Source organism: Equus quagga, chromosome 2 (assembly GCF_021613505.1).
Source record: "Equus quagga isolate Etosha38 chromosome 2, UCLA_HA_Equagga_1.0, whole genome shotgun sequence".
Taxonomy (NCBI): domain Eukaryota; kingdom Metazoa; phylum Chordata; class Mammalia; order Perissodactyla; family Equidae; genus Equus; species Equus quagga.
Window position 1 is genome coordinate 25,614,994 of NC_060268.1, and position 23,895 is coordinate 25,638,888.

At 43.4% G+C, this 23,895-nt stretch overlaps 1 protein-coding gene across 1 annotated transcript in view; it reads right to left on the bottom strand.

Moving 5' to 3' along the window:
- The window catches only part of LOC124235405 (T cell receptor alpha chain MC.7.G5-like), a 474,302-nt gene that overhangs the window by 38,297 nt on the left and 412,110 nt on the right, over positions 1-23,895 (bottom strand). The window contains exon 4 of the mRNA XM_046653306.1: positions 5,742-5,791. Coding sequence (XP_046509262.1) covers positions 5,742-5,791 — 50 coding nt within the window. The remainder of the gene's footprint in view (positions 1-5,741; positions 5,792-23,895) is intronic.

A 23,895-nucleotide genomic window follows, 5' to 3' on the forward strand; every position in this document is an offset into this window, starting at 1 on the left:
ATGGGGCTGGCCTCTGAATTGTTTTTATAATGAGAAATTTTTATGTATTACTAAGACAGATTAAAAATAATAACATTAAAGAGAAACCCACAATGTATTTAAAAATGGCTCTTGGATCTCAGACAAGCCTTCCTGTGCTTCCCCAGGCTAAGGAGTCTCAGTTCTTTGTTCTAGGGTTTTGGTCTCCTGGGATCTGGGAAGGGAACTGGGTCAGGATGTGTGGTCAGAGCAAGCTGGACGCACAGGGCTAGGGTGAGGTACGTGCCTGCTCATGATTGTCTGGTTGGCTTTCGAATTATGTCAGAGTAACCTGCCCATCATCCTGCTCAGCACTAACTTCCCAGCTCCTAACTCAACTTTCTTGGCAGCACAAGCATTCCTAGCTACACTGAAAAATCATTTAAGGGAAGAAGCCATTGCTGATCAAAACTAGGGATGGCCAGGGATACTTACTTGCAATCACAGAGAGTCTTGTGCCCTTTCCAAAGACAAGTGGACTGTTTCCTGTATTCCCACAGTGATTGCCTCCATAACAAAAACTGAGTGCCTGGCCCCAGTATTTTTCCGGATGTTTCTTCTTGTTAAATTTTATCCCTGGTAGAATCACCCGGAAACCTCCCCACTTAACTGTAGTTTTTGTTTTCCCTTAGCATATCTTTGCCTCCGTCTCCCTGATCCCCTATAGAATGTGGTATAATTAAGATGCTGCTGGCTTTGACTGTCTATTCTGCTGATAAGAACTTCCATACACGGAGATGTGGCCTAAGAATGTGCTTCTGAACCGACTGCAAACTTCCAGCTTATTGTTAGCCTGTGAAAAATATTCCAGAGGAAACCCCTGTCTGTGACCTCCCAATGAACTCTTATCTGTGCTAGAAATAAAAAGGAGGGGTTACTTTTCCTAAATGAAAAAAAGGATTCAGAAAATGGCGCAGAATGAGAAAGCTCAACACAAGATGTTGCTCTTGGCTGACATGCCATCTTTGTTGCCTCTGGCATTAAAGTAGCTCTTAAAGAAGTTATTTGCCACCCGTCCCTGGAACAAGAGAGGTGAGAAGCCCTGGGCGTCAGAGCCAGGAGTCTTAACAGAGGCCAAACAGAGAAAAGTAGGTCTATTCTGAAGGCTAGAAGGAGAGGGGTCGTAAGGTAGGCTGTGGTCATCACCAAAACCAATCTCGTTGGAGCCAGAAATCACACCTGGTTTAACAATGTATCAAAACAAAGTCCACTGGGGACAAGCCTGGGGGAGACTTGAAAATGGACTTTGGACAAAGTTTCATGAATTTTTACTCTTCATAATACATAAATAATGAAAAAGATAATTGATATTTAAGCAGCAGAACACTGGCAGCAACTTTCCCAGCTCTAGGGGGGAGAGAATTTGGTTTTTGGCTGAGCTGTGGAAGGGCCAAGGACTGGGCCTCGGCAACGGCAGAAGGGCCCAGGACCTGGAGGCTACCCACAGTCTGAGACCCTAAGAAACTTTCCCCATCCAACACCAAAAACACTTTCAATTCAGTGAGAGTCAATATCAGAAAATCACATGAACAACTTACTGGGGAGAACATGAAGTTGAGTTCCTTTTCCAAAGACGATTTTGTTAGAACTTTGTTCACACTGTGATTGGAGCCACAACAAAAACTCCTAGTGACTCTTTTCCGGAAAGCAACACGTCCCTTGATGGATATTTCACCTTCATGGGACTTAACAGATTCCCACACTGTCTCCTTTACTATAATAAACAGGCCTCATTATCTCTTCAGCCATCTTTCTCTGCGTCTCCTGGCTTTTTTGCTTGAATTTTATGCTGCTTATTGCAAATGCACAGAGAGGAAATTGGATGACCTCATTTGACACTGGGAGTGAATTATAAAAGCAGCAATTCAACAAACTCCTTTGTGATATCAAACACAATTCTGTTACTGCAGGCAAAAAATGGCTGGGCAGCCAGCCACTGAGCTAGAAATCCATTCTTCAGAGCTCAAAGAAAGAGGAGGGCAGTAACAGGCCATGTCAGACACACATCTGAATTTCCACCCAAGATAGAACTGCATTACAGAGCCCTCACTTCACCCTCAGTTCTGCTAGAGGAGTCATATCACCAGACCCCGAAGATATCTCACCTTAGGCCAAGCACAGGTTTGCTGCACTCATTATAGCCCTGCCCTAGCTGGGAGCTGTGGGATCATTCATTTTGGCCCAGAGGGATCCCAGTCCGGAAATGTTCTCTTATCACGGTCTATGGATATGGTCTCTCACCATCAAGTGATGGAAACCTGATGCCACTACCAGCAGCCCAGGTCCTTGTTTGGCTCATAAAGAACTGAGCCCCACTGTCTCCTCACTGTCTACTTGACTCCCAAAATGCTCTTTGTCACAGTTGTTAAAAAAAGATTAACATGAGTTGGTCACGTTTACTACATCTAAAGCAAATTTAGGGAGTAATCCAGCTTGTTTCTTTGTCTTTGGGCATTTTCCACAGCTAAACCATTCAAAACTAGGCTACCTATTTCAGAGCTCCTTGGGTTGGTCATTCCACAGTCTCAATTATAACCTGTTGTGCTGTCTAATAACTCAGTCAGTCAACCTGACAAAACCTATCTCTTAATATTATTTTTTTGACTGACGTTTGGATGGGTCCCTTTGTTCCCAAAATGGCACTGCGGAGGAACTGATGTCCCAGGTGCACCCCCAGGAATGCCAGGCTCCTGAATTCCTTATTTCCCTCCTTCCCAATGAGTATATTTAAAAAGTATTTACTCCCCATGGAGAATTGATCATTAAACAAAAATCTTGTCATCAAGCCTGCCATTTTATTTTACTCTTTCTTTTCAGGTATTTATAAAGCCATCTGGGATCGTCAATTCATCTCTGTATTGTTTCCTTCCCCCATTGCATTTGAATAGTAAAGCTGTGTTTTAGTGAAATTTGACATTTAAGGGACTAGATGTTAACATTTGTCAAAATGGGACGAGGCTTGGGTTTCCTATTCGATCTTTTAGAGTAAATACATATGCAGGCAAGAGAAACAAAGAAGATGTCTTATACATATTAGTAGCATTTAAAATGAGATAGATTGTCATTTTTAATAGAATAGAAGACAAGTTCTGTGGGCAAAATCACAGTAAACACACAAATCATTGCAGAATATCATTTAAGAGATGCTGTGGCTGTAAATAACTCATGGTCCCAATATCTCTTGAAAGAAGAAGGAGAGCTGAGCTACCATATTAAAGGCAATTTGGGATGGTCTCATTTTGCATCTATTTATCATTATTGCTCTATTCTCAGCAATCATGAATGTTTCATGCATTTGCAAAAGTCATTTTTCAAAAAGTACATTTGTCTACATATTAAATTAAATCTCCACTAACTTCACAGGATTTATTTGTTTGATCAAATATAAATAGAACATGACCACTTACTGGGCTTTACCATCAGCTGGGTTCCAGTTCCAAAGAAGATTCTGGCATTGTTATTCTCACAGTATTTCCTGCCTTTACTGAAACCCCTAGTAAAACCCCACCAAAAACATGGCTTGGTGATGAGGGGGTAATTGGACTCTTGTGAATTTTTTTGCTGTTTCTCTGGAAATTGGCCTTTTATGATGGGGAAAAGAATTGATTTTTCTAAATAAAGAAAACCATTTTTACTTTAAAAGACCAAACTTATGAACTTTTAAGACTCTTTTGCATTTCTAGGCTTAAATCTGCCCAAAGAATCAAATAATTTAACGACACTTGCTATCACACGTGTGAGCTCAGACTCAGATGCACAGGTCTGACAGGATGACGCATTCCTGGATCCATAGGGATGTTTTCCAGCTGCAGAGCCATCTGAACTCACATTCAGGCTCCACACAAACTCCACGGTCCTGTCCCCCACTCGCTGGTCAAGTTATTCCATAGCTTTCTCACTGAGTAATAGTATCTATGTGGTAGCCTAGGAAGACATTCCACCAGGGGAGAGTAACAAAGGCAAATGGTCCTATCATTTCCCAAAGAAGTTCCATCATGGACTCATGATGTTTCAGACAGGCAAGGGTGGGGAGTTAGGACACACCATCTCCTACACTTTAAAAAAGTCCAATCCCGAAATAAATGGAAGAAGTGAACATTTTGTGTTATAAAAATGGTTGTATCCTAAAGGCAAGGATAAGAGCACACAAGAGGCCCTTTATCACAAAGCTGAGCACTGGCTGGGTTTCCATATACGCTAAGCACTGAAGAACAGAGAGAGGAGTGAGCATCCAAGATAGTGTGATACCAGGTCTTGGTTCAAAGCAGAGCTTGAGTGACAGAGTTTTAAGCTTGGAGAGAGAAAGAGGCTTGATCTCATCTCCAACATGACTGCGACTTTTTGATTCTTCAGATTTGAAGAGAAAGAGTTCTAAACAGATGTATGGGAGCAGTAGGTGTCCAGAACAAACCAAAAGGACATATTCTAGGGAAAATGAAAGGGGAAGCATATGTAGGAAATATAGGGAAGGTGTTACTTGGGTCACAGTTTTAACACTGAACTATCCTACCTGAAGCCCCATCCTTGCCCTCCTCTAGCCCCGGGCCAGTTTTTCCTGCCTTCTCAGTAATCTCTCCAAGTATAGCTCTGGAGTCTCATTTGGAGAAAAAGGAGATATGCCCTGTAGAAGAATGTTCTTGGACCACACAATTGTGAGAACAGGTTAGCAGAGGTTGTATCTGTACAGGTACAGGTAGGACCAGAGCTGATAAATGCCCTGGAAACAGGGTCATAGAGCAGAACACCTGCAGCATTGAGATGGGAATAATTTTCCCACAGTTTTTCTTCCTGGGATTTATCTTAACATAGCTCATTTCCCCTTCTCTGACCGTGGGGGGCCATCCAGGAGAATGGGAAAATTTGAGAGCCTGCCATGTTGTGGTAGATAAGGGATGACCATAGGGTACCAAGTCTACCTTCAGCTCTCCTTTTCACCAGAGTGGTTGTTACTTCCCACTTGCTATGGACACACAATCTCATTACTCACGTACTTGGCTTGACAGAAAGCAGGGTGCCAGTCCCAAAGACGAGCTTGTTTGCAGCACTCCCATAATTCACACAGCCCTTCAGAGCCTTACAATAACCTCAGGAAGGGGCATGGTGGGATGTGTGAGTATGGGCTTAGTTTTTCCAGGCTAAGAACACCTTGGTCCCACCACTGCAAAGGCATCCCTCCAGCCTCCATGTTCCCCTGACATGCCCTGAGGCTGTCTTTTAAATTATGTCCTTGTGGGGCTTGTGCTAAGGCCCAGAACACTTGGTGATTCACCAGCAAGTGACTGGGAGCTTTGCGGACATCTGCTCCCCACACGGTGCAGCAGCCCGAGGCAAGGATGTGGGAAAGCTGCAGACATGCTACTTTTGACCCACTGGTATCTGACTGTGGCCCTTTCCCTTTTCTCTGAATTCGCTGTTCCAATGGAATGAGGCTGGTTCTATCTTAGGGAAAGAATTCCAACCATATCAGAGGGAATTAGACACTCATTAGCAACCCACCTCTGCTTTCTTAGAAGGCTAGTTAAGCATTATTCATTCTGGAATCAACTAGACCAAACGAGAGTTGGTGGCTGACATTGCCTCTCCCTGGGAGTGAAAATCCCATTTGGGTCAACTGCATTGTCTCCGGCAGGCTGGATTATTCTTAAAAGTATAGTTTGCATGGGATGCTTCGTATGTTATTCAACTCGTCTTCTCTCCCTCACAGTCACATCTCTAAAACTTACCTGGCTTTACGATTAGCTTGGTCCCAGAGCCCCAGATCAACAAATAGTTGCTATTCACACAGACACAAAGACCTTAACAAAAACCTTCACTGTCCTTCTGGGGAGCTTATTAGAGATAAAGCCCAGATAAGAAGTCCAGAGCAAAGCACATAAAACAATGTAGGAATATTGACTATTGAAGATTATTTGCTCATTTAATTACATTTGTTCCCTTGCCCATTATAGATTCCAGACACAGAGGATGAGATCGAATGACTAAACATCCAAAGTCAAGCCAGGTCTCTCTGCACATAAGGGAAGCATAATTCATCAACAGTTTTCAAATCGGAGAAGTTGGAACTTGCTTCACCTTCCCTGATATTTTACATAAAAAAGCAAAAGAGAGAAACAGATCATTTGTTTGGCGTCATAATGCATCTGAATCTCTAGTGTCATTTTCACTGCTGATAAGATTCTAGTCAGAACCATGATATTCACATCCAGGTTAAACTGATTTGGTTTACAGAGAGTTCTATGTGTGAGAAATGGCATCCTGAGGGAACATGGACCCAGGCAGTGAGAGGCGTGCACGACCCGTAAAGAGCCACAAGTTGGCACGAGTGGTCTGCAGTCCTGTGAGAATGTACAAAAATGAGGTGGCTGTTTATAGAAAACACCTTTTCAAAATCACTCCTTCGTTTCTAGTACTTACTTGGAAAGACTTGTAATCTGGTTCCAGCCCCAAAGATGAGTTTGTTGGTATTGGAGTACACAGTGATACTAAGGCTTACAAAAACCCTGTGAGCCCAACAGGGCCCTCTGCCTTTATGTCTGATCCCTCTGCCCTTTCCTGTCACTGGCACCAAATAACTACCAGCAGCAAAGAAGATCTGGGGATACATTTAAAACACCGATGCAATGACACAGGTTTTGTTTTGGTTAAGTTTCATTTTCTGCAAATGTCTATGGTCTGTGCTTATTATGTTTTCAATTCACAAAGGTGACAGCTGAAGATAATTCACTCTGAGCAAATGGAGAATCTTAGCTCTAATCCCAGTTCTGATTTTTTTGACTTAAATTATCTAACTTGTTAGTGCTTTGACTTTTCTGTCTGTGTAATGTGTTTGATGATGTGAGACCCTGTTTACCTTATGAGAGAATGTTGTGAAAACAAAGGGCTGGTGGTGGTACCGTGGGTTACAACATAGAAATGCATTTTGAATAATGTAGGGAAAATATACTGGTTCAAGCCAAGATGTTAGTAACATGAATAGGAGGGAACATGTTGGCTGAAGTGTATTGTCAAAAAACTAACAGACAGCTTTTTTAGTAAAAACTGAAGGAGAATATATCTGTCTTGTGTGTTTTTCCACAAGAAAGTTAGTGGACACAATCACTTAATCTGCAAGAAGAGTCAGGCCTGGAAAAGCTCAGCTGAATTTTGAGGGCTAAATGCCGGGGGATAGGAAGAAATGACTGTCCTTCCACAGCACTGAATGAGCATAGATTAGGTCCCCATCACATGCTAATTGCCCTTTGCTGTTGGCAGCATTAAATGAAACCAGTCAAAATTATTTTTAAAAATAAATTTGACCATCCTAATGGTCAAACTGGCAGTGTAGCTAGATCCAGAATTTGCACCACATCAGTGACTAGCCAAGAAATGGGGGGAAAAGAATTCCTCTATATGATTTAAATACATACAAGCCCACAGAAATGAGAAAAGACACACTTACGTGGTGTAACAATCACTTGAGTGCCGGACCCGAAATGCAGCACACCCCCAAAGCCTGTCTGCCCACAATGGCTGACTCTACTACAAAAACACTGCCACCTCTTTGTGGCCACATGTCTTGAGTCCCAAGGTGGAAGCTACAGTTTCCAACGTAGGAGAGGATTCAGACACATGTATCATGAAAGCCATGGTATTCCTTATTCTGTGGCAGAACTTCCTCCAGAAGCTTTTCCTCATCCTGGCCCCAGCTCCAGACTTCATGAAGGCATTTGGTGGCCCATGGTGGCCACCTCTGTGGGGGCTCTGTTAGAGCCCACCCTCAGGGAAGTTTCCCTCAGTTGCTGAAGCCACTTGAGGATCACTCAAGGAGCTAAGAATCTCCTCAGAAATACAACTGACAGGCTGAAGAGGCAAGTGGCAGTATATGGCGGGGATGGTGTTGAAGTGGGCATGGTCATCAGGAATCAAAGGAGAGAGAAAGGATATAGACAGAGAAGGTAGAGATGGAAGGAAGAGACCTGGAGTGGAAGAGTCTAGAAACAGAAGTAAAAAGAGTAGACACACACACCAACAGCTGATGTTAAAATCTGTCATTCTCTGCTTTGTGAGAACCCCTGAGTTCTAGGGGAAAGAACTGTTCCTAACACTGTCACTTGCCCTGACCTATTTAGTACTGTTTTACCTCTTATAATAACCTCTTACCTGCAGCCGAGAAGGCCAACACTACCAATGAAGACTATCTCCCTTCCTTATTTCTGTCTTGCAGAGCAATCTGATGAAATGTTTTACATGAGGAGGCAGAAACAGCAGCCACAAAAAGATACTCAGAATCTGTTTCTCTCTTTCTAATTAGGCTGTCAATCTGTTAAACTAATAAGTCGCATGAAGCGTCTTAATCTCTTCCAAGGAAAGGAGTCATATAAATGCAAAATAGCAGCAGCAATAAGTCAAATGGCTTGCTGGGTATGTTTTCTTTGTGTGAAGTGATGCTGTTGAAGAGAAGGAAAAGATTTTGTGTGGAGAGGACACAGACTGGGGAAAAAACACAACAGCATTTGTTTTTATTAGGCTGAGTCTATATAGCACAAAGTAAAACAGATCTGGCAATTATTTAGGTAATGTGACAGTCAATTCAGGCAATTTTGAACACAAAGACGCTTTCTCAAGGAAGTGCCTAAATATCTGGATCAGCTACGGACATTAATCAAATTAACTGGACAATCGTGCTGTGTAGAAACAAACTAACAAATGTGCCTCCAAACGCTTCTTCTGAAAGGGTTACATTTTATAAACGTAGCATTAAAACTGGTCCAATATTTATACCCACTCTCTGCATTTTGGCACTGCAATTGACATTTCCCATTTCTTCTTACAACACATCTTACATTTAGAGGCAGGAAAGTTAAGGGTGACCTTCTCCCTGGAGAGTCTTATCAGGTTAACACACGGAAGCTCATTTAGAAATGCATTAGGTGTCTGGGATGTGAGAGCTGGTCATTATAGATTAAGGGCTTTTTCTCAAGAGGTAAAAGACTTACGGGGAAGGATGGTGAGTCTTGTTCCAGTTCCAAAGACAAGCTGTTTTGCCCCATAATTAGCACAGTGTTTCTGCCCAGTACAAAAACACTTCGCTAAATTTTCTTCCTCTTTTTCCTCTATAAAGCTCACCAGGGGTGTGCTATACACCTTTCGACTCCTACTTAGTGATAACCTTTTAAAAACCATCCTATGGAAAAGGCTGTCTTCCATTTTTCTTAACAAAAAATCCAAATCACCAACATTCTCCCTTCTCTCCTCCTCACTTCTTTTTTTTAAACAAAAGTTTTCTTTCCCATGCTTGAAAGACAGTTTTCTTCCTGAAAGACAGTTCTGAGAATTCTACTCTAGTATATTATAATGTAAAACCATCTTTATTTTTTGTGACCCTCTCACATTTGATGTTCTTATTTCTCCAATGTCAGCCAAGCTTATATTCTCTCTGTCTTAGCCTAGAAATTCCAGACCCAACTCACCTCAAGTCTTGCCCCCCTTTTTGCCTCTAGCTTTTCTAATCCAAATGGGTTAGAAAAGACTCTATTAGCCAGGCTTTACACACATTCTACTAACATTTATAAAAGGAAAATAAAACCTACAAATAAGAGTCTTTGGTTAGAAGTTGAAAAAGCAGAGAATAGTACCCAAAAAACAAACACAGTGGGCAGCTGTAGCTCACACGGGGACACTCAGACCTACCTGGTTTTACTTGTAAGGTTGTCCCCTGCCCAAAGATGAATTTTCCTGTGCTGCTAGAGTGACACTCTGATGCTGCACTTTACAAAAACTTTTACAGGAGATTTTTTCCCCCTTCCTTCCCTCCAGTGACCTGACCTAGTAATGATAACTAGTATTTGTGGAGATTCATTATGTGCCAGCCACGATGCAAAGCCCTTTATAGCTATTAGCTCTTTTAATCTCATAACAATTCAGTAAGGTAGGTACTACTATTACCTCATTTTACAGATGACAAAAATGAGGCATAAAGAGATGGGGTAACCTGCCTGAGGTCTCACATCAAGGAAACAGCAGAGTTACGGTTTGCCCAGGCAGTTTGATTCCAAAATTCATGTTCTTAACCACTACACTATATCTTTCATTAGCCTTTTTTTTTTTTTTTTCTATTTTGGGTTCTTCTTAAAAGTGTGCACACTGGTAACACTGACAAAATAGATCCTTGATCCTGATAAACGTACCCTGAGCTGGTTCTCCTGAAAAACTTACATTTCATAAACTTAACATCAAAACTGGTTCAATATTTATACCCAGTCTCTTCATTTTGGCACTGCAATTGACATTTCTCATTTTTTCTTGCAACACATGTCTTACATTTAGAGCTGCAAAGGTAAGGGTGACCTTCTCCCTGGAGAGTCTTATCAGGTTAACACACAGAAACTCATTTAGAAATTCATTAATGCCTATATCAAAGAAATCTTTCCCAAAGCCCCTTGGCTCCACTACACAACTTCCCTTCCTCCCGCTGAGCTTTGCCAAGCCTGGAGCTCCACAACTGCCCTGGAGCTAGCCCCAGCCAAAGCCACAGCAAACACTGCTGGGAACACAGTCTGGTTGTACAAAGCACAATTCTGAACAGGGTAGGTGGTCTCTAGGATGCTTCTGAAGATTCTTGGAGACAAGCATTTCTCAGGGGAGGGCAGAATTAGGATGAAACCAACTCCTCTCCTGTTATTCTAGCAAATCCACCATAAAGCTGTAAACTAACAAGGACTGAGAGATGCAGGAATTATATGGCACGTTTGAGTCATTCTGGATAATCCATTGTGGGTCGAGATGTTCTCCAGGTCACTGGGATGGCCCTAAGTCCTAGTAGTTTCCAGCAGCACTTGACTTATCTTTGGCTGGGGGAAACAGTATTTACCAATGTCCCATGGTGAAGCTGGCACAGTAGGGACTAAGGAGGCCATGACACCTGATGTATAGTCTCACCTTCTCTAACTCTTAATGCTCCCTGACAGCTCTTTCTGCAAAAAACCAGTCTTAATATTCCAACTGCCTTGCTAGCATGCACTTCTGGACCCTTTATCTAGTTCTTTTGATTGAAGGGTAGGCAAGGGCTCAGCTTGGGTGGACAGGAGAAAAACACTAGCCATAGCTGCACATTTTAAACATTAGGACTAAAAAAGAAGACAGTATCCGAGCTATTTCAAACTGCACAGACAGGTTTGAGAGAGTTAATTTGAAGACTCACTTGGATTTACTGCCAGACTTGTCCCCAATCCCCAAATCAGCTTACGGTTGTTGCCAATATTACACAGTCATAGAAAGCTTTACAGAAACCGACCAGGCTAATGCATACTAGGAAATCCCTTTCAATTCCCAAATCCGGCTGGTGTGCTCCTCCAGCTGGGATCCTGGCCAAAGAGGCAGCTGAGAAGACTGTTTATTATCATGGTCAATTCACAGCATGGTGGGGATGGAAAGGCTCTTCTGAGGTTAAGCCGTTCATTCCTCCACCTCCAGACCTAGCTGCCCCCTGACCAGGCCAGTAAGGGGTGGTGCAACCCTGACCAAGGCGCTGGAGAAGGATTCTCCCACTCCAGTGCTCATCCACTCCCACGTTCAACATAATCACAATTTCTGACCCAAATGGATAAGACAGAAGGACAAGGAATCGATTATTCTCTGGTTCATTCGTTTCTGTGCCAAACAATTACATATGTGCCCGTTTTCACATGTACATATGACACATATATACTGTATAATGATTAGGATTAATGATTAGAATTAACATAAAAAATAAAATTGGGTAGAGAAAACAGCCCCCTAAAGAAGCTCAGAGCTATAGCTTCCTTTAGAAATTAGAGCATACATTATGGATTCAGGAGAGATACTCACAGGGTTTGACCATTAACCTTGTTCCCCCTCCAAATGTGAGCGTGTTGCTTGAATAAGCATTCACACAGTGATCTTTAGCTCAGCAAAAACCTCCTAGAAACTAAACTAAGTTTTCCCTAAAGATCTTCTGGAAGGAGCGATACCGTGAGCACAGAGAATATTAAGTAATTGTCACAGTAATAACCTGGCACAGAATCCTAGCACCAGCTTGGATTTCAGGACTGTTTCCACATTGGATAAACGAAGGATATTCTTTCTAAATGTTCTAAAGAAGGAGTTTTCCTACACAAGCCCAGAATACCCACTGCCGAAATCCTAGCTTATCCTCTGGTGTTTTAGATAACAATTCTCCAGGGATGCTGAAGATCATATACCTCATTTGGACAACCTAGGAACAGTTCACGTCCAGGCAGCAAAGCCAAAGCAGGTAGAGATGTTGTCATCACAGTGGGAGAGATTGAGGGCAGCTGCCACTGCCTGCCTGGCAAAAGGGGTCAGCATATTGGTCCACTCCTTCAGGGTGCTGGAGCCAGACACCCCAGGCCGAGGTCCAGCTCCTGGAACAGCTAAGGGAATTCCCATCTTTTCTCATTCCACAAAGAGACAGCCGCAGGCACTGGTCAGCCCTGGAATTCACCCTGACTCTAACTCCAGACCTTTTCACCCCCTGCTCAGACGGTCACCAGGAAAAGGACTTTTACCACTTTCTACCTTTGTCCTTGTGGAGACTTTTCCATTCTCTCTGTCCCTTTCCCGGGAGATAACACAACTCAAGGACTAAACTGAAATCACTCTCTTACGGGTGGCTTCTCCTATCCTAAGCGAGCATTTTGAGCTTTTCTCAACTTTGAGGTAACTTGAAGGAAAATCTGAGAAGGAAACTCCATGCACACTACTGCTGAGTGTACAGTGTGATCTCCTCCCTCTTTGCCCACTTCTGGAGACCTGGAGGACCAGGGGCTTAACAACCAACAATTAGGAATGGACCACTCAAGAGGGGAAACAAGAAACACGTAGGTAATATGGCAGCCCATGAGTTTCCTACTTGGATTTAGTCAGTGTTGTTTCTCCTCCAGAGAATATCTTCCCATAAGAGATCCCTCCTTCCCACACCCATTACAGAAGCAACTCCTTCCTTCCTACTTTGCTATTTGCCTGCTGGATCTCTTACCCAAGCCCCCTTAATTTTTAAAAAGGGATATAATTTCTCAAATTCTCCCTATGAAATTAAGCCTGGTGACACCTGTGCTGGGTCTCCTGGCTAAAAAACAATTTCTTTCATGTGTGCAACTCTGTTTTCAGTAGTGGGTTCATGGTGTCTGATTTATGGACATGAGGTACAGGTGTGGCACGCACAAGCATTCAGTGGAAGTAGGTGTCCAGTTTGCCTGGAGCAGAACATTTGTGGAAGGGAATAGCTGGAAATAAGCTTGGAGAATGGAAAGGCTCAGATTTTAGAGAGCCGTAAGTGACGGGCTAAGAAGTGGACATGATGGTTTCTTAAAATATGAATGCCCAGCTGAAGCATTGAATTGGATGGGGGAGCGAGACATAAAGAGGGTAGGAAAAGCGAGTGAAAAAAGTGGAATGAGAATACAGTTTTAAAAGAGCAAAGAACACAGAATTCCTATGTTTAGAGGAGTCTCTCAGGGTCTTAGGCTAATACGTTTCTAATGATAAATATGCTTTTTATGAAATTGGTGGTAAGTCCATCCTGGTGAGCCTCAGAGCTCTCCCTCACCCCCTGGTCCAGAGGAGAGGGACCCAGAATTGCCACTTCAGATAGCAGTAATTTTTGCTTCCATAGTTTATAATGAGTATTTTTACCATCCCTTGCCCCTCAAACACCAACAACTTTTAAAATAAAGTCTATCTTGTCTGTAAAACTCACTTGCTAAAACCTGTAGGCTGGTGCCTGCTCCAAAGACGTATTTGTAGCTTCCTGAGGTTGTCACAGTGTTAGGTGGCTCTACATAAACCAATGTAAGGTTACTATTTCTTGGAATAGCTTTGCTGTCAACTAGTAGGATACCATATGCGCTTTTCCTGTTGGATGGTCTTGACCTCATGTTTTTCTAAAAGGAATTTACTTGGGATAACATCTCAGTTTACACAGAAAGTCTTCACTGCTTCAGTCAGGTCTGAATTTGCAAACTTCCTCAATCTCAGGTGATGTTTATCTTAAGTGTGTTTATTAAGTAAAGAGCCAGTTTTAACAAACATATCAGGATTTAAGCATTTAAATGATTGTTGAACCCTTCAAGGTACTCCCTTTAGGACACTCAATGAGAGTCAGTTTACGAGCCATACAAACGCACCCATGACATTATTTCATAGTCATGCCTCACTTTAGAATCAAAATAGTACCAGTAAGTAGTTTAAGTCCCTCCTTTATTCATAAGTCATGGCTCCGAAAGCCTTTTGATTATTAACAAAAATGAAGTCCACTTTCAAAAGATAAAGCCAACATGGATGCTACAAAAAGAATGTGCCGTGGCCTTTAATTAAGGGCAGGTTCAAAAGAGGAGGTGAGCAATGAACAGCGGGTTGAACTAAAGCGTGTGCCACTTCAAGCTTCGTGGTTTGACTGGGCCACTCATTTAAATGTATAAACTCTATTTGTTAACAAATCAGCCCCATTACCTTATTGTCATACCTGGCTCAGGCACAGAGGATTGTTGACACAATACTCCTGAAATGTGAGATGGCAGGCGTTTCTGCAAACAGTGTGCCTGCACGGAAAGCACCCCAGTTTCTATAATTCTAACAGAAAAAACCCAAAACCCAAACCCCACAACACTGAACTCTGCAAGTGTGGAGACAGCTTGTAAATTTTCAATATTGCTTTCTATAATCCATCTCTATTACCCGCTCCCTGACAGCTTCACAGCTCAGATAAACCTTCTGGTTTATCACAGATAATCCGGGGGAGGTGGGGACCTTCCAAGCACTGGGATTCTCTGTTCGTCCCGTGTGGTTGACTCAGGCAGCCTAGGAAAAGGGGTGAAGTCTGTGTAGGGAACTAGTCTGTCCCTGGGGTGAAGAATGGGGCTACTACTGCACTGTGTCTACTGCACTGACACATCAAATGCCGTCCTCTCTCCAGAGAAAGTTTTATGTTCTGCTACACTCCCAGAAGAGGACAACCATGAGAAGCCTGCAACTCCTGCTGCCCTCCCCTCACCCGAGTCCTCAGTCCACTTGCTGGATTTTTCAGTTCTACCAGGTGACAGGGGCATAAACTCGAGTGGGTCCTCATCAATTATCTGTTAAGGACACGCTTCCTCGGCTATACACTGCAGCTTTGGGAGCCTCCCTTTTCATCGGTTTGTTTCTGTCTCTATCACAAAGCTTTTCTTCCTCTTATCTTTGCCTCTTTCCCAAGCCTCAGCATGCTTTGTGGACCTTCGAGAAGCACTGACTGTGGTATTAATACAATTTATCAAACTGCTCATCGACCTGATAACCGAATCCAGCCTCCAGGGAAACATGTATTCATATCTTGCTCACACATCCAACATAGTTAACAACTGCACGCTAAACGAAGCAATTAAATTCAGCTTTGTTTCAACAGGTCCCACGGGATTTCTTTCCAGAAAGGATAATTAGTTAACCACAAGAGCTCACCGGGTGTGACCAGCAGCGAGGTGCCTTTGCCAAAGTTGAGTGCATACCCGGAGGTTGAGTCCCACAGTGCATTTTCCCTAAACAAAATACCCCTTGCTGTAGCCACTCTGCCTCTCCTCCTCATGTGATCCACTATTAAATCTAATGTCTAAAAACTAATCACACAGCAGTCACACAGACTGTGGGTCATCCAGGGCTCTCTTCTATGAGACCATTGCTGAGAAGGTCACCCACTCACCACAGTGAGGTGGGTGATCACTCCTGAGAAGTGCCATCCTGGGGAGGGGACCATCTTACATGTTATGAAGCCCAGAGTTTTCCTATGTCCAACCGTGGCAAGTGCCCATATGGGTTAGGACAGCCAAGGGCCTGGACCAGGAGCCAAGGGCCTGTGGGCTCATGGCTGAAGAGCAGAAAGATACCACTGAGAAAGGGGTTGGTAACTTTCTCCTCATTCACTCTGGGTCGTGCTTTGGTTGCACTCACTGATTTAGTCTTCGAGACCCCCAACACTTACTTGGTTTAACAGACAGTTTAGTGCCTTTTCCAAAGATGAGCTTTCCTTGGCCGCCTCCGTAATTCACACAGTCAGATGGGGCCTTACAATAATCAGTGGGTGCGAAGGATGAGGGGAGACCGAACAAGTGAGATCACTTTCCCCTCTAGTGGAAGTCTCACCACCTTGCAGCCTCAGCGCCCAGCTCCTTGGCAGGGTTAAGACATTTCTCTAAAAATAGCAGCTGGCTGTGAAGATAGATCTGAGTTTGATCTTAAACTACCAGTTTTGGTCCCAGAACACCAGGTTCTGATGGCCTGCTCATGCCTGAGTCACATGGGTCAATCGCAAGGTCAGGTAGAAACATACCACCTAGCACAGGTGGTCAACATTGGGGTCAAAGAGCGGCTATTTTCAAGAGCAGAGACCATGCCACTTTCAGAGCTATAGTTCTTACAAAGAATTACAGCAACAACAAAAATCCAATAAAAAACAAACAACAAAACACAACAAAAGAGCTGATTACACTCCTCTTGGAGAGGAGGGGTTCTTATGAGGAAAACCTGATTTCTGAGTTATTACATCTTTTTATTTTGTCTTATCATAGAATATGGTTTTGCATATTATTGTTAGCATTTCTATATATCTAGAGCCAATGAAGAAGCCAGTGAAAATTTCTACTCCTTCATGAGCTAATTCTTAGGATTGCCAGAATTCATCAACTAACAGACTTCCAACCGGCTCAGGCACAAAGAGACGAGGTGCGTCAATCCTCTTGGGAGTGGGAGTGTCTTAATCCCACTAACCCGAACAGAACAGCACTGCCACTCGTTCAGGTCAGCTTTGAGATTGACCTGTTGCCCTCACTTACTTGGTTTTACGGTCAGCCTGGTTCCTGCTCCAAAGCGTAGGTCGTTGTTATTATTGCCACAGTAATACACACTCTAACAAAAACCTCCTGGGGAAACCTTGCAGCTAGGCTTCCAGCATGGCAGGGACAAGGAGGAGACACTGACTAGTACAAACAACACAACAATCCCATTCTCCTTTTCCTACAGGAGTGGGGCCATTTTGTCACGCTTCTAGGCTGTATAAGTAGACACTTCTCAGTGCACTGAGCACAGCTAATCTAGACCCCAAATTGGTACTCCAAGACATCTAATCACCTTTCAAGCAGGTTCCTGAACAGTGTATAAACCCATGCCACAAACAAACCATGCCCAAACACACTGTTTGTCTTCAAGGACCACTACGTATGAGGTATTGCCTGGTGGCATGCTCCAGGACTTGTATATTTTGCATCTTAATTATGGGTTCAAAATACTCAAACTACTCATCTATATAATTTCATGCCAATTATCATGTAGTCATTCTGTAATTGGTAAATAATGAGACACGGCAGTGCTTCAGGGGAGAGGGATGGTATTTGATTGTGTTTTTGGAGGGTCAAGGATTTTGCTTTTACACCACTAGGGTCTCACACAATGCTTCCTCTTAGAAGCTGATTATGCAGGATGTTGAGCAAGTGTCCATGGAGTTATTCTCAAACAGTCCTCAGAAGGTCATGCTAGCCCTCTTCCTTCCATTTACACATATCATCCCCAAAAAGTTATCAGGACAAGCAGGACTGTCTATTTTCTATTTGAGAGCCCTTTTCATTCTGTTGCCCAGAGTGACAAAGTCCTGACGATATATTAATTCCCAAACCCACTGTTCCAAAGGAAACACACAGAATAATGAAGACTGAAGGAAGCTCGAATCGGGGAGAATTCTGTTTTTACGGGTGGAAAGGGAAGCTTTAGTAATAGAAATAAAAATAACACAAATTCTGATTGAATGCAGGTATCCTCAGTGAGATAGTCTCCACTGAAGGAAGGAAGGACCGTATCCAGCCAGGATATCCCCTCCATAGTACCTCTTATTTTAAAGGAACACACAGTTAAGTTACCTCACATCTCCAATTACGTACCAAGGGTGACCTTAAGTCTCGTTCCCATCCCAAAGATGAGTTTCCTGGCACTGCTAGTGGTTACACTGTGAGATGCTCCATAACAGAAACCTGCTGCTTGAGTTTCCATCTGCTCTCCACCCTCCACTCCTTACTCAGAGTTCTTCCCATGACCTCTTCCCAGATGGGCAGCCTGAGTGAGCCCCCAGGGATCCATTTCCATTTCCAAACTCTCAGTATTAACCCCTATGAGGGCAGCAGGGCCCTGGCCAGATCCTTACTTGGCTAACACTACCTGCCTGTGGCCCTCTTTGGCCTCGACTGATCATGGGATGCTGGCTAGTTGACCAAGGACGATGAATTGTCAAGTTCAACTCCACAGGCATTGGGAATTGAACTCTTTGTCCTTTCTCTTTCTGGGCTTTATGTTAATGGAAATTTCCTGTCAGACTTGATGAGTGATGGGGCTCGGAAATCAAATGATTAATAACTGTTCTAATTTAAGGTCAGGCAGAGAAGAGGGCATGAAGACAGAAAAGGAGAAACAACCACACTTCTCTCTACACAGCCTTTTCCAACATTTCTATGAAAGTAATTTTCATTGCCAAGGTTCTGCTAACAAAGTGGCTGCACGTGTTCATGCCTGAGGGGTATCCTTTGTTTGCTGGAGCCCAGAATTCCCAATAATGGCCTCGTAGCCAAATGCAGTTAGAAAAGCACCCAGGAGTCCTCCAAAGCACAAACTGTATCACCTCCTTCATCTACACAGCTCAAAACCTCCTATGTGCTTAGGATGACGCCAACGATGGCGGTGGCACCAGAGGCTCATTAGCAGGGTTTAGAAACGTCCCCATGGAGACTGCATTTAGATCCCCATCTCCCAGGCAGAAACACTTACAGGGCTGGATGGTGAGCTGGGTACCTTTCCCAAAGGTGAGTTTGTTAGCACTTCCTCCTGTATTCACACCGTGGGCCAACCCTTTACATAAATCTCTCTGCCAGAGACCCATGCCCTGAACCTCTGAGAACCTCTCCAGCTACTCTGAAGCCCACAAACACCAGGGAGAGCTTATAGCCCTGGCTGGTGCTACTGGTCACTTCTTCTCCTCCCTTGTTGCTGTTGTGAAAGTTCAGAACACACATAACCGAGGTAACTGGCCTGGAGATCAGGACTGACTGGGGATGCCATCACACAGCTACCAACTACATCACTGTTGACTTCTTCATGAGAGTGGACATGACCACAAAAGTCTCACCACGTAGGAGAGGATGGGTAGGGTGGAGGCCCTTAGTCACAAATATTTAAAGGGCACAAAAAGATGCTATGGTTTGTCAATCTGGAATCTTAGATTCCAGGACGACTCAAATGTCAGGTAGAACGAATAATAGGAAAAGACATAAAGATCTCAATTTCCAAACCTCTAGTTACAAAATAAAGAAGTCATGGGGTGTAATGTACAGCAGGGCAACTATAGTTAATAATACTGTATTGCATATTTAAAAGTTTTTAAGAGTAAATCATAAAAATTCTCAACAAAAGAAACATTTTGCAACTGCATATATGATGGATGTTAGCTAGACTTACTGAGCCGTCATTTCGCAATATATACAAATATCAAATCATTATGTTGTGCGCCTGAAACTGATATAATGTTATATGTCAATTACACCTCAATTAAAAAAAAATCTCACATTTCTCTCATACTTACTGGGCCTAACTGATAAACGAGTCCCAGTCCCAAAAGTCAGCTTGTCTCCGCTGCCACTCTTCTCACTATTGTCAGCAGCTTTACAGAAACAGGGCAGACACCTGTCACAAGTGTCACCTCGCCAGCCTGCCTGCCCAGGCTTTCTCCTGACATTGATCCAGAAATCCCCTATGAGCCAAGCAGTGTACATCTTTTCTCACACCTCCCTCAGTCACAGGTTCAGGATCAATTTCTAAATTCCAAAACAGACTAAGGTTACCATTTTGCAAGTCTAGACACCCAAACAGCAAGCAGTGTGGTCCACAGAGAGGCTGACATCTTTTCAAAAATTTAAATTCTTTTTTAAAGCTTTGGTCACACTAGTTAGCTGGTGTGATTACCTCTCTCAAAGGCAACATATGGAAACTCTTAAGTGAATCACGCTAATAAAGTGCTCGAGTTGCATCTGAAATTGCACTTTTTCTTTGTTTATAATCAAAGGCTTCTAAACCAGAAAGAGTCTATTCAATATGTCATGAAACTCAGGCTGGGATTGGGGTGGATGTGTTTTATACTCACAAGGCTTGACTCTCAGAATGGTTCCTGAGCCAAAGACTGGCTGGTTTCTGGAGTCACACAGCACCAAATTCCTTTACAAAAACAGCGCGTGGGCGTGGGTGTGTGTGGGGTGGGGTGGCAGCGAGCGAATTGGCCCTGGAAACAGAAGACTGTTCCATTTTGCATTTAGGACCTGCTGGTAATTGGCCAAGAAGCCAAAGACATTGGAATAATTGTGGAAACTTCTCAATGTGAGGTCAATTTTGTATAGAAATTGGCTTGTGTTTGCTCTTTGCTTCTTGGACTGGGATAAATGCTGCAACTCCTCTCTAGAGGGAACTCTCCAGAGGTTTGATGTATCTTTTCTCTCAGGACTTTTCTAGCCCTCTAACCAGAATTTTCTTTCATCTCATTAATCCTAACCATACCCCTTGTTCTAAACAATTCTACCCTGCTGTGATGTTCTCCAAATTCAAAATCCATAGCAACTACCAACCACTAAAAATTTCTAGAAGCATTGCTTGGAAACGAACTCATTAAGCTGGCTTCCACACAAAGTTTTCAAATATTTGGGGCTCTGAGTTGGTTTGGAGCCACTGACTGTCTCCTGCTGGTACAGCATTCTTACACTGAGCTACTCTTAGTGGCACAGGGGAGCCTGGCATTTTCCCCGGAAAAGGAACTGTAATACAGTTCCCTCAACACTTCCCGCTACTATGGCATCTGAGGCAGGAAGCTGACTGACCATCACCGGGTGCCCAGATCCTACAGCTCAGCTCTGCCACCGTCTTGCTTCGTAACCAGAGGACACTCTGAGCTACCTGTCCCTGGATCAAGCGTGAGCAGAGCACCACTTTCCTATCCTATCCAGAGAGAGGAGAAGAAAAAGACTTTGATGTTTAAAGGTGCTTTATCCAGCCTAGCTGGAGGCGCTTTATCACGTAATTTTCACTATAAAAGTCTGAGCCATCCAAATCCTCAATACGCCCGCCTTTAATTTCTAACCCAGAAAAAAAGAAAAGAAAAAAAGATTCCTCTCGGTGACGGGGTGGTTAAGGCAGTTGGGAAATGCAGACTTGGAAAGCTTCCATGCCGCTCGTTCTTGCTCTTTCAGGTGCTTTTCTTTCCATGTTGTGAGGTTGTCTTTGGTTACAAAGTGAATATTTTCAAATTTCCCACAGCTTTTAATTTCAGGTGCAAGAAATGTGTTTGCCCTATGTTTTTTCACATTACCCTCTGTCTATATACTCAGTATATTTCTATATCTACCTATCCATTTATCTATCAATCTCTCTCTCTCTCTATCATCTATCTATGACATACTTGTTTTTAACAGTTAATTCTGTGCCTTGCCTAAACTGTAATTTACTAAATGCACATATGCTGCCATACTGATGAACTCCACTGAAAAAAACCCCTGAATTTTCCAAGTTTAAACTTTCCCCTTGATCAATGCTTAGTCTTCCCCTTGGTAAGCCTGCCCCACCCAGAACATCAGCTCTTAGCACCTTTCCAAATGCCACGGCCATCTGCAAAGAGAGATACACACTGGACTAATTTTGTAACATGATACTGCCTGGCATTCTGTCTGCCTGCCTCTCTGGGTCTCCTGGTTGACTTGTCTCTTTGATAGCCTATGTTTCTACCATTTCTTCCAGACACTTGCAGTACTCAAAGTTAAAATTTTCATACAAGATAAAAGCGAAGATGCAATCATTCTGTCTGAGTTCTCTCCACATGTCACATTAGCACATGACAGAATTTTGAATCATATTTTCTAGTTTTAAATGAAATATTCAAGACTAGAGTTCCCTGAGAAAACTCAGATATTTGGCTGACACCTATCTCTATCAGTTATGAAAAAGGACAGATGAAAATTCTCCTGTCTAAGCCTGCATGGTCTAGTATGACCTCCAGAATCTTACACAGGAGACCTGGAAATTAAAGAATAATGGATTTCCTGACCAAGGATGAAGCACTCACTGGGTGTAATAGCGAATCTAGTTCCTGTCGAGAAGGTTAATTTTTGGTTCCGTACTCAGACACACGGTGCTCTAAATCATGACAAAAATCATTGCTCCAAATTCTCCAAACTCTACTGCAAGACCCCCCACCCCCTAGTTCTCGTGAAGCCCCTGCTCACAATGCTTCTACAACATCAAAGCCACCAGCGGCCCTCTCCTATTTCCTGCTGGAACAACTGAGAGAAACTGAGATAAAAGACTATAATTAGGAGAAGTTTGACATGTGAAATCGGTTTTGATTTTTCTGCCAAATTTTACTTCAGAGAGAAGAACAGAAATCCTCTCTGTCTCTCCAGGTGCTCTCAAGGAATGGCTTGGGTCTCAACCCCTCTGGCATCTTTCTCGTCCTTTTATACTGTACCACATTTCGGTTTTCTCTGAAGTTGCCTCATCTCCCTTCTCTAGCCTTCTGATCCATTTTCTCTCTGTTGAGAGTTGTCCTTCCATTCTCTGCTCCTGTGGCCTGTGCCACCAAGGGCCAGACTTCCCCGCTCAGTGCAGATGTGAGCGGCGAGCTAGGGGACAGCCATGGCTGCAGACAATGCTGTCTGTCCCCCTCCCCCAGGGATTTTTGGGCAGAGACATAAAGACCTGTCATGGCATAAATCATTCTTGGGGTGGAGGGCAGGGGCACTTTGCTATGTTCCAGATAAGTTACACCTGGAAACAGAGAAATAGAGTAGCAGACTTTTGGTGATCCTTTCTGGGGTTTAAAGGGTTGGCTCAAGACAGTGGTGGTGGAAAATCTTTTCGACTTACTTGGAATGACTGTCAAACGTGTTCCTCTCCCAAAATAGAAGTTCTGGTTACCAGTGTTCCACTGTGATAGGAAGCTCAACAAAAACCAGGCGGAAGAGAGAGCCAGCGCTACACCTGGGGCCCACCCGACCCACCGACAGACAGGCAGACAGACTCTCTCTTTCCCGTGCAGGCGCAGGAATAGGGCATTAGTGGGAAGGAGGTTCAGGGCTTAGAGCAGCTGCAACCATGGTCACAGCTGTGACCGGCTGGAGGGCTGGAGGGAAGGAGTCCTCCTGAGAGGGGATTAAAGGGAAAGCTAATGTGCATCTCGTGCTGCTCGCTGTCTAATTAAAGGTATAGGCCCATTTGTTTTATGCGTGGGCATTTAAAACATTCTTTTTCTTTTAAGATTTAATTTCTCTCCTGATGATCATATGATTCTGAAGTGCATTTTAATTAAGTCTCTTTATTACATCTTTTGATTCTGGGAAGGATTTTATTTCTTTGTGAAATTTCTCGAACAATTCATTTTCTCTGGATTTACCCAGTGTGAGGCTCAGATCACCCCACTCCTTTCCAACCTGCCTCATTTCCCTACATCCCATTAAGCAGTGTCCATTGTCCATTGCCCCATCCCACCTTGTCCCCTCAGGTGCAGGGGGAGAACACAGGTTCGTGACTTGTTTTTCAAATTGCCACTTTCAAGTCTCAAGTTCCCTGTGCTACCTTTTAAGGACTAAACCTACATTTGTCATTCTTTGACCTTTTTTTCTGACCAGAGTTAAACTATCTTGATTCCAGCTTTGTGTCCTCAACCACCATGCCACCTGCACAGCCATTTAAGCCCCATACATGTGACTATAACTCCACCAAACTCCACCGGCAAAGTCACGGGCAGACTTACTTGGAATGACTGATAAGCTGGTCCCCTGCCCAAACGTCAGCTTGTTGTTGGCGGTTATCGCACAG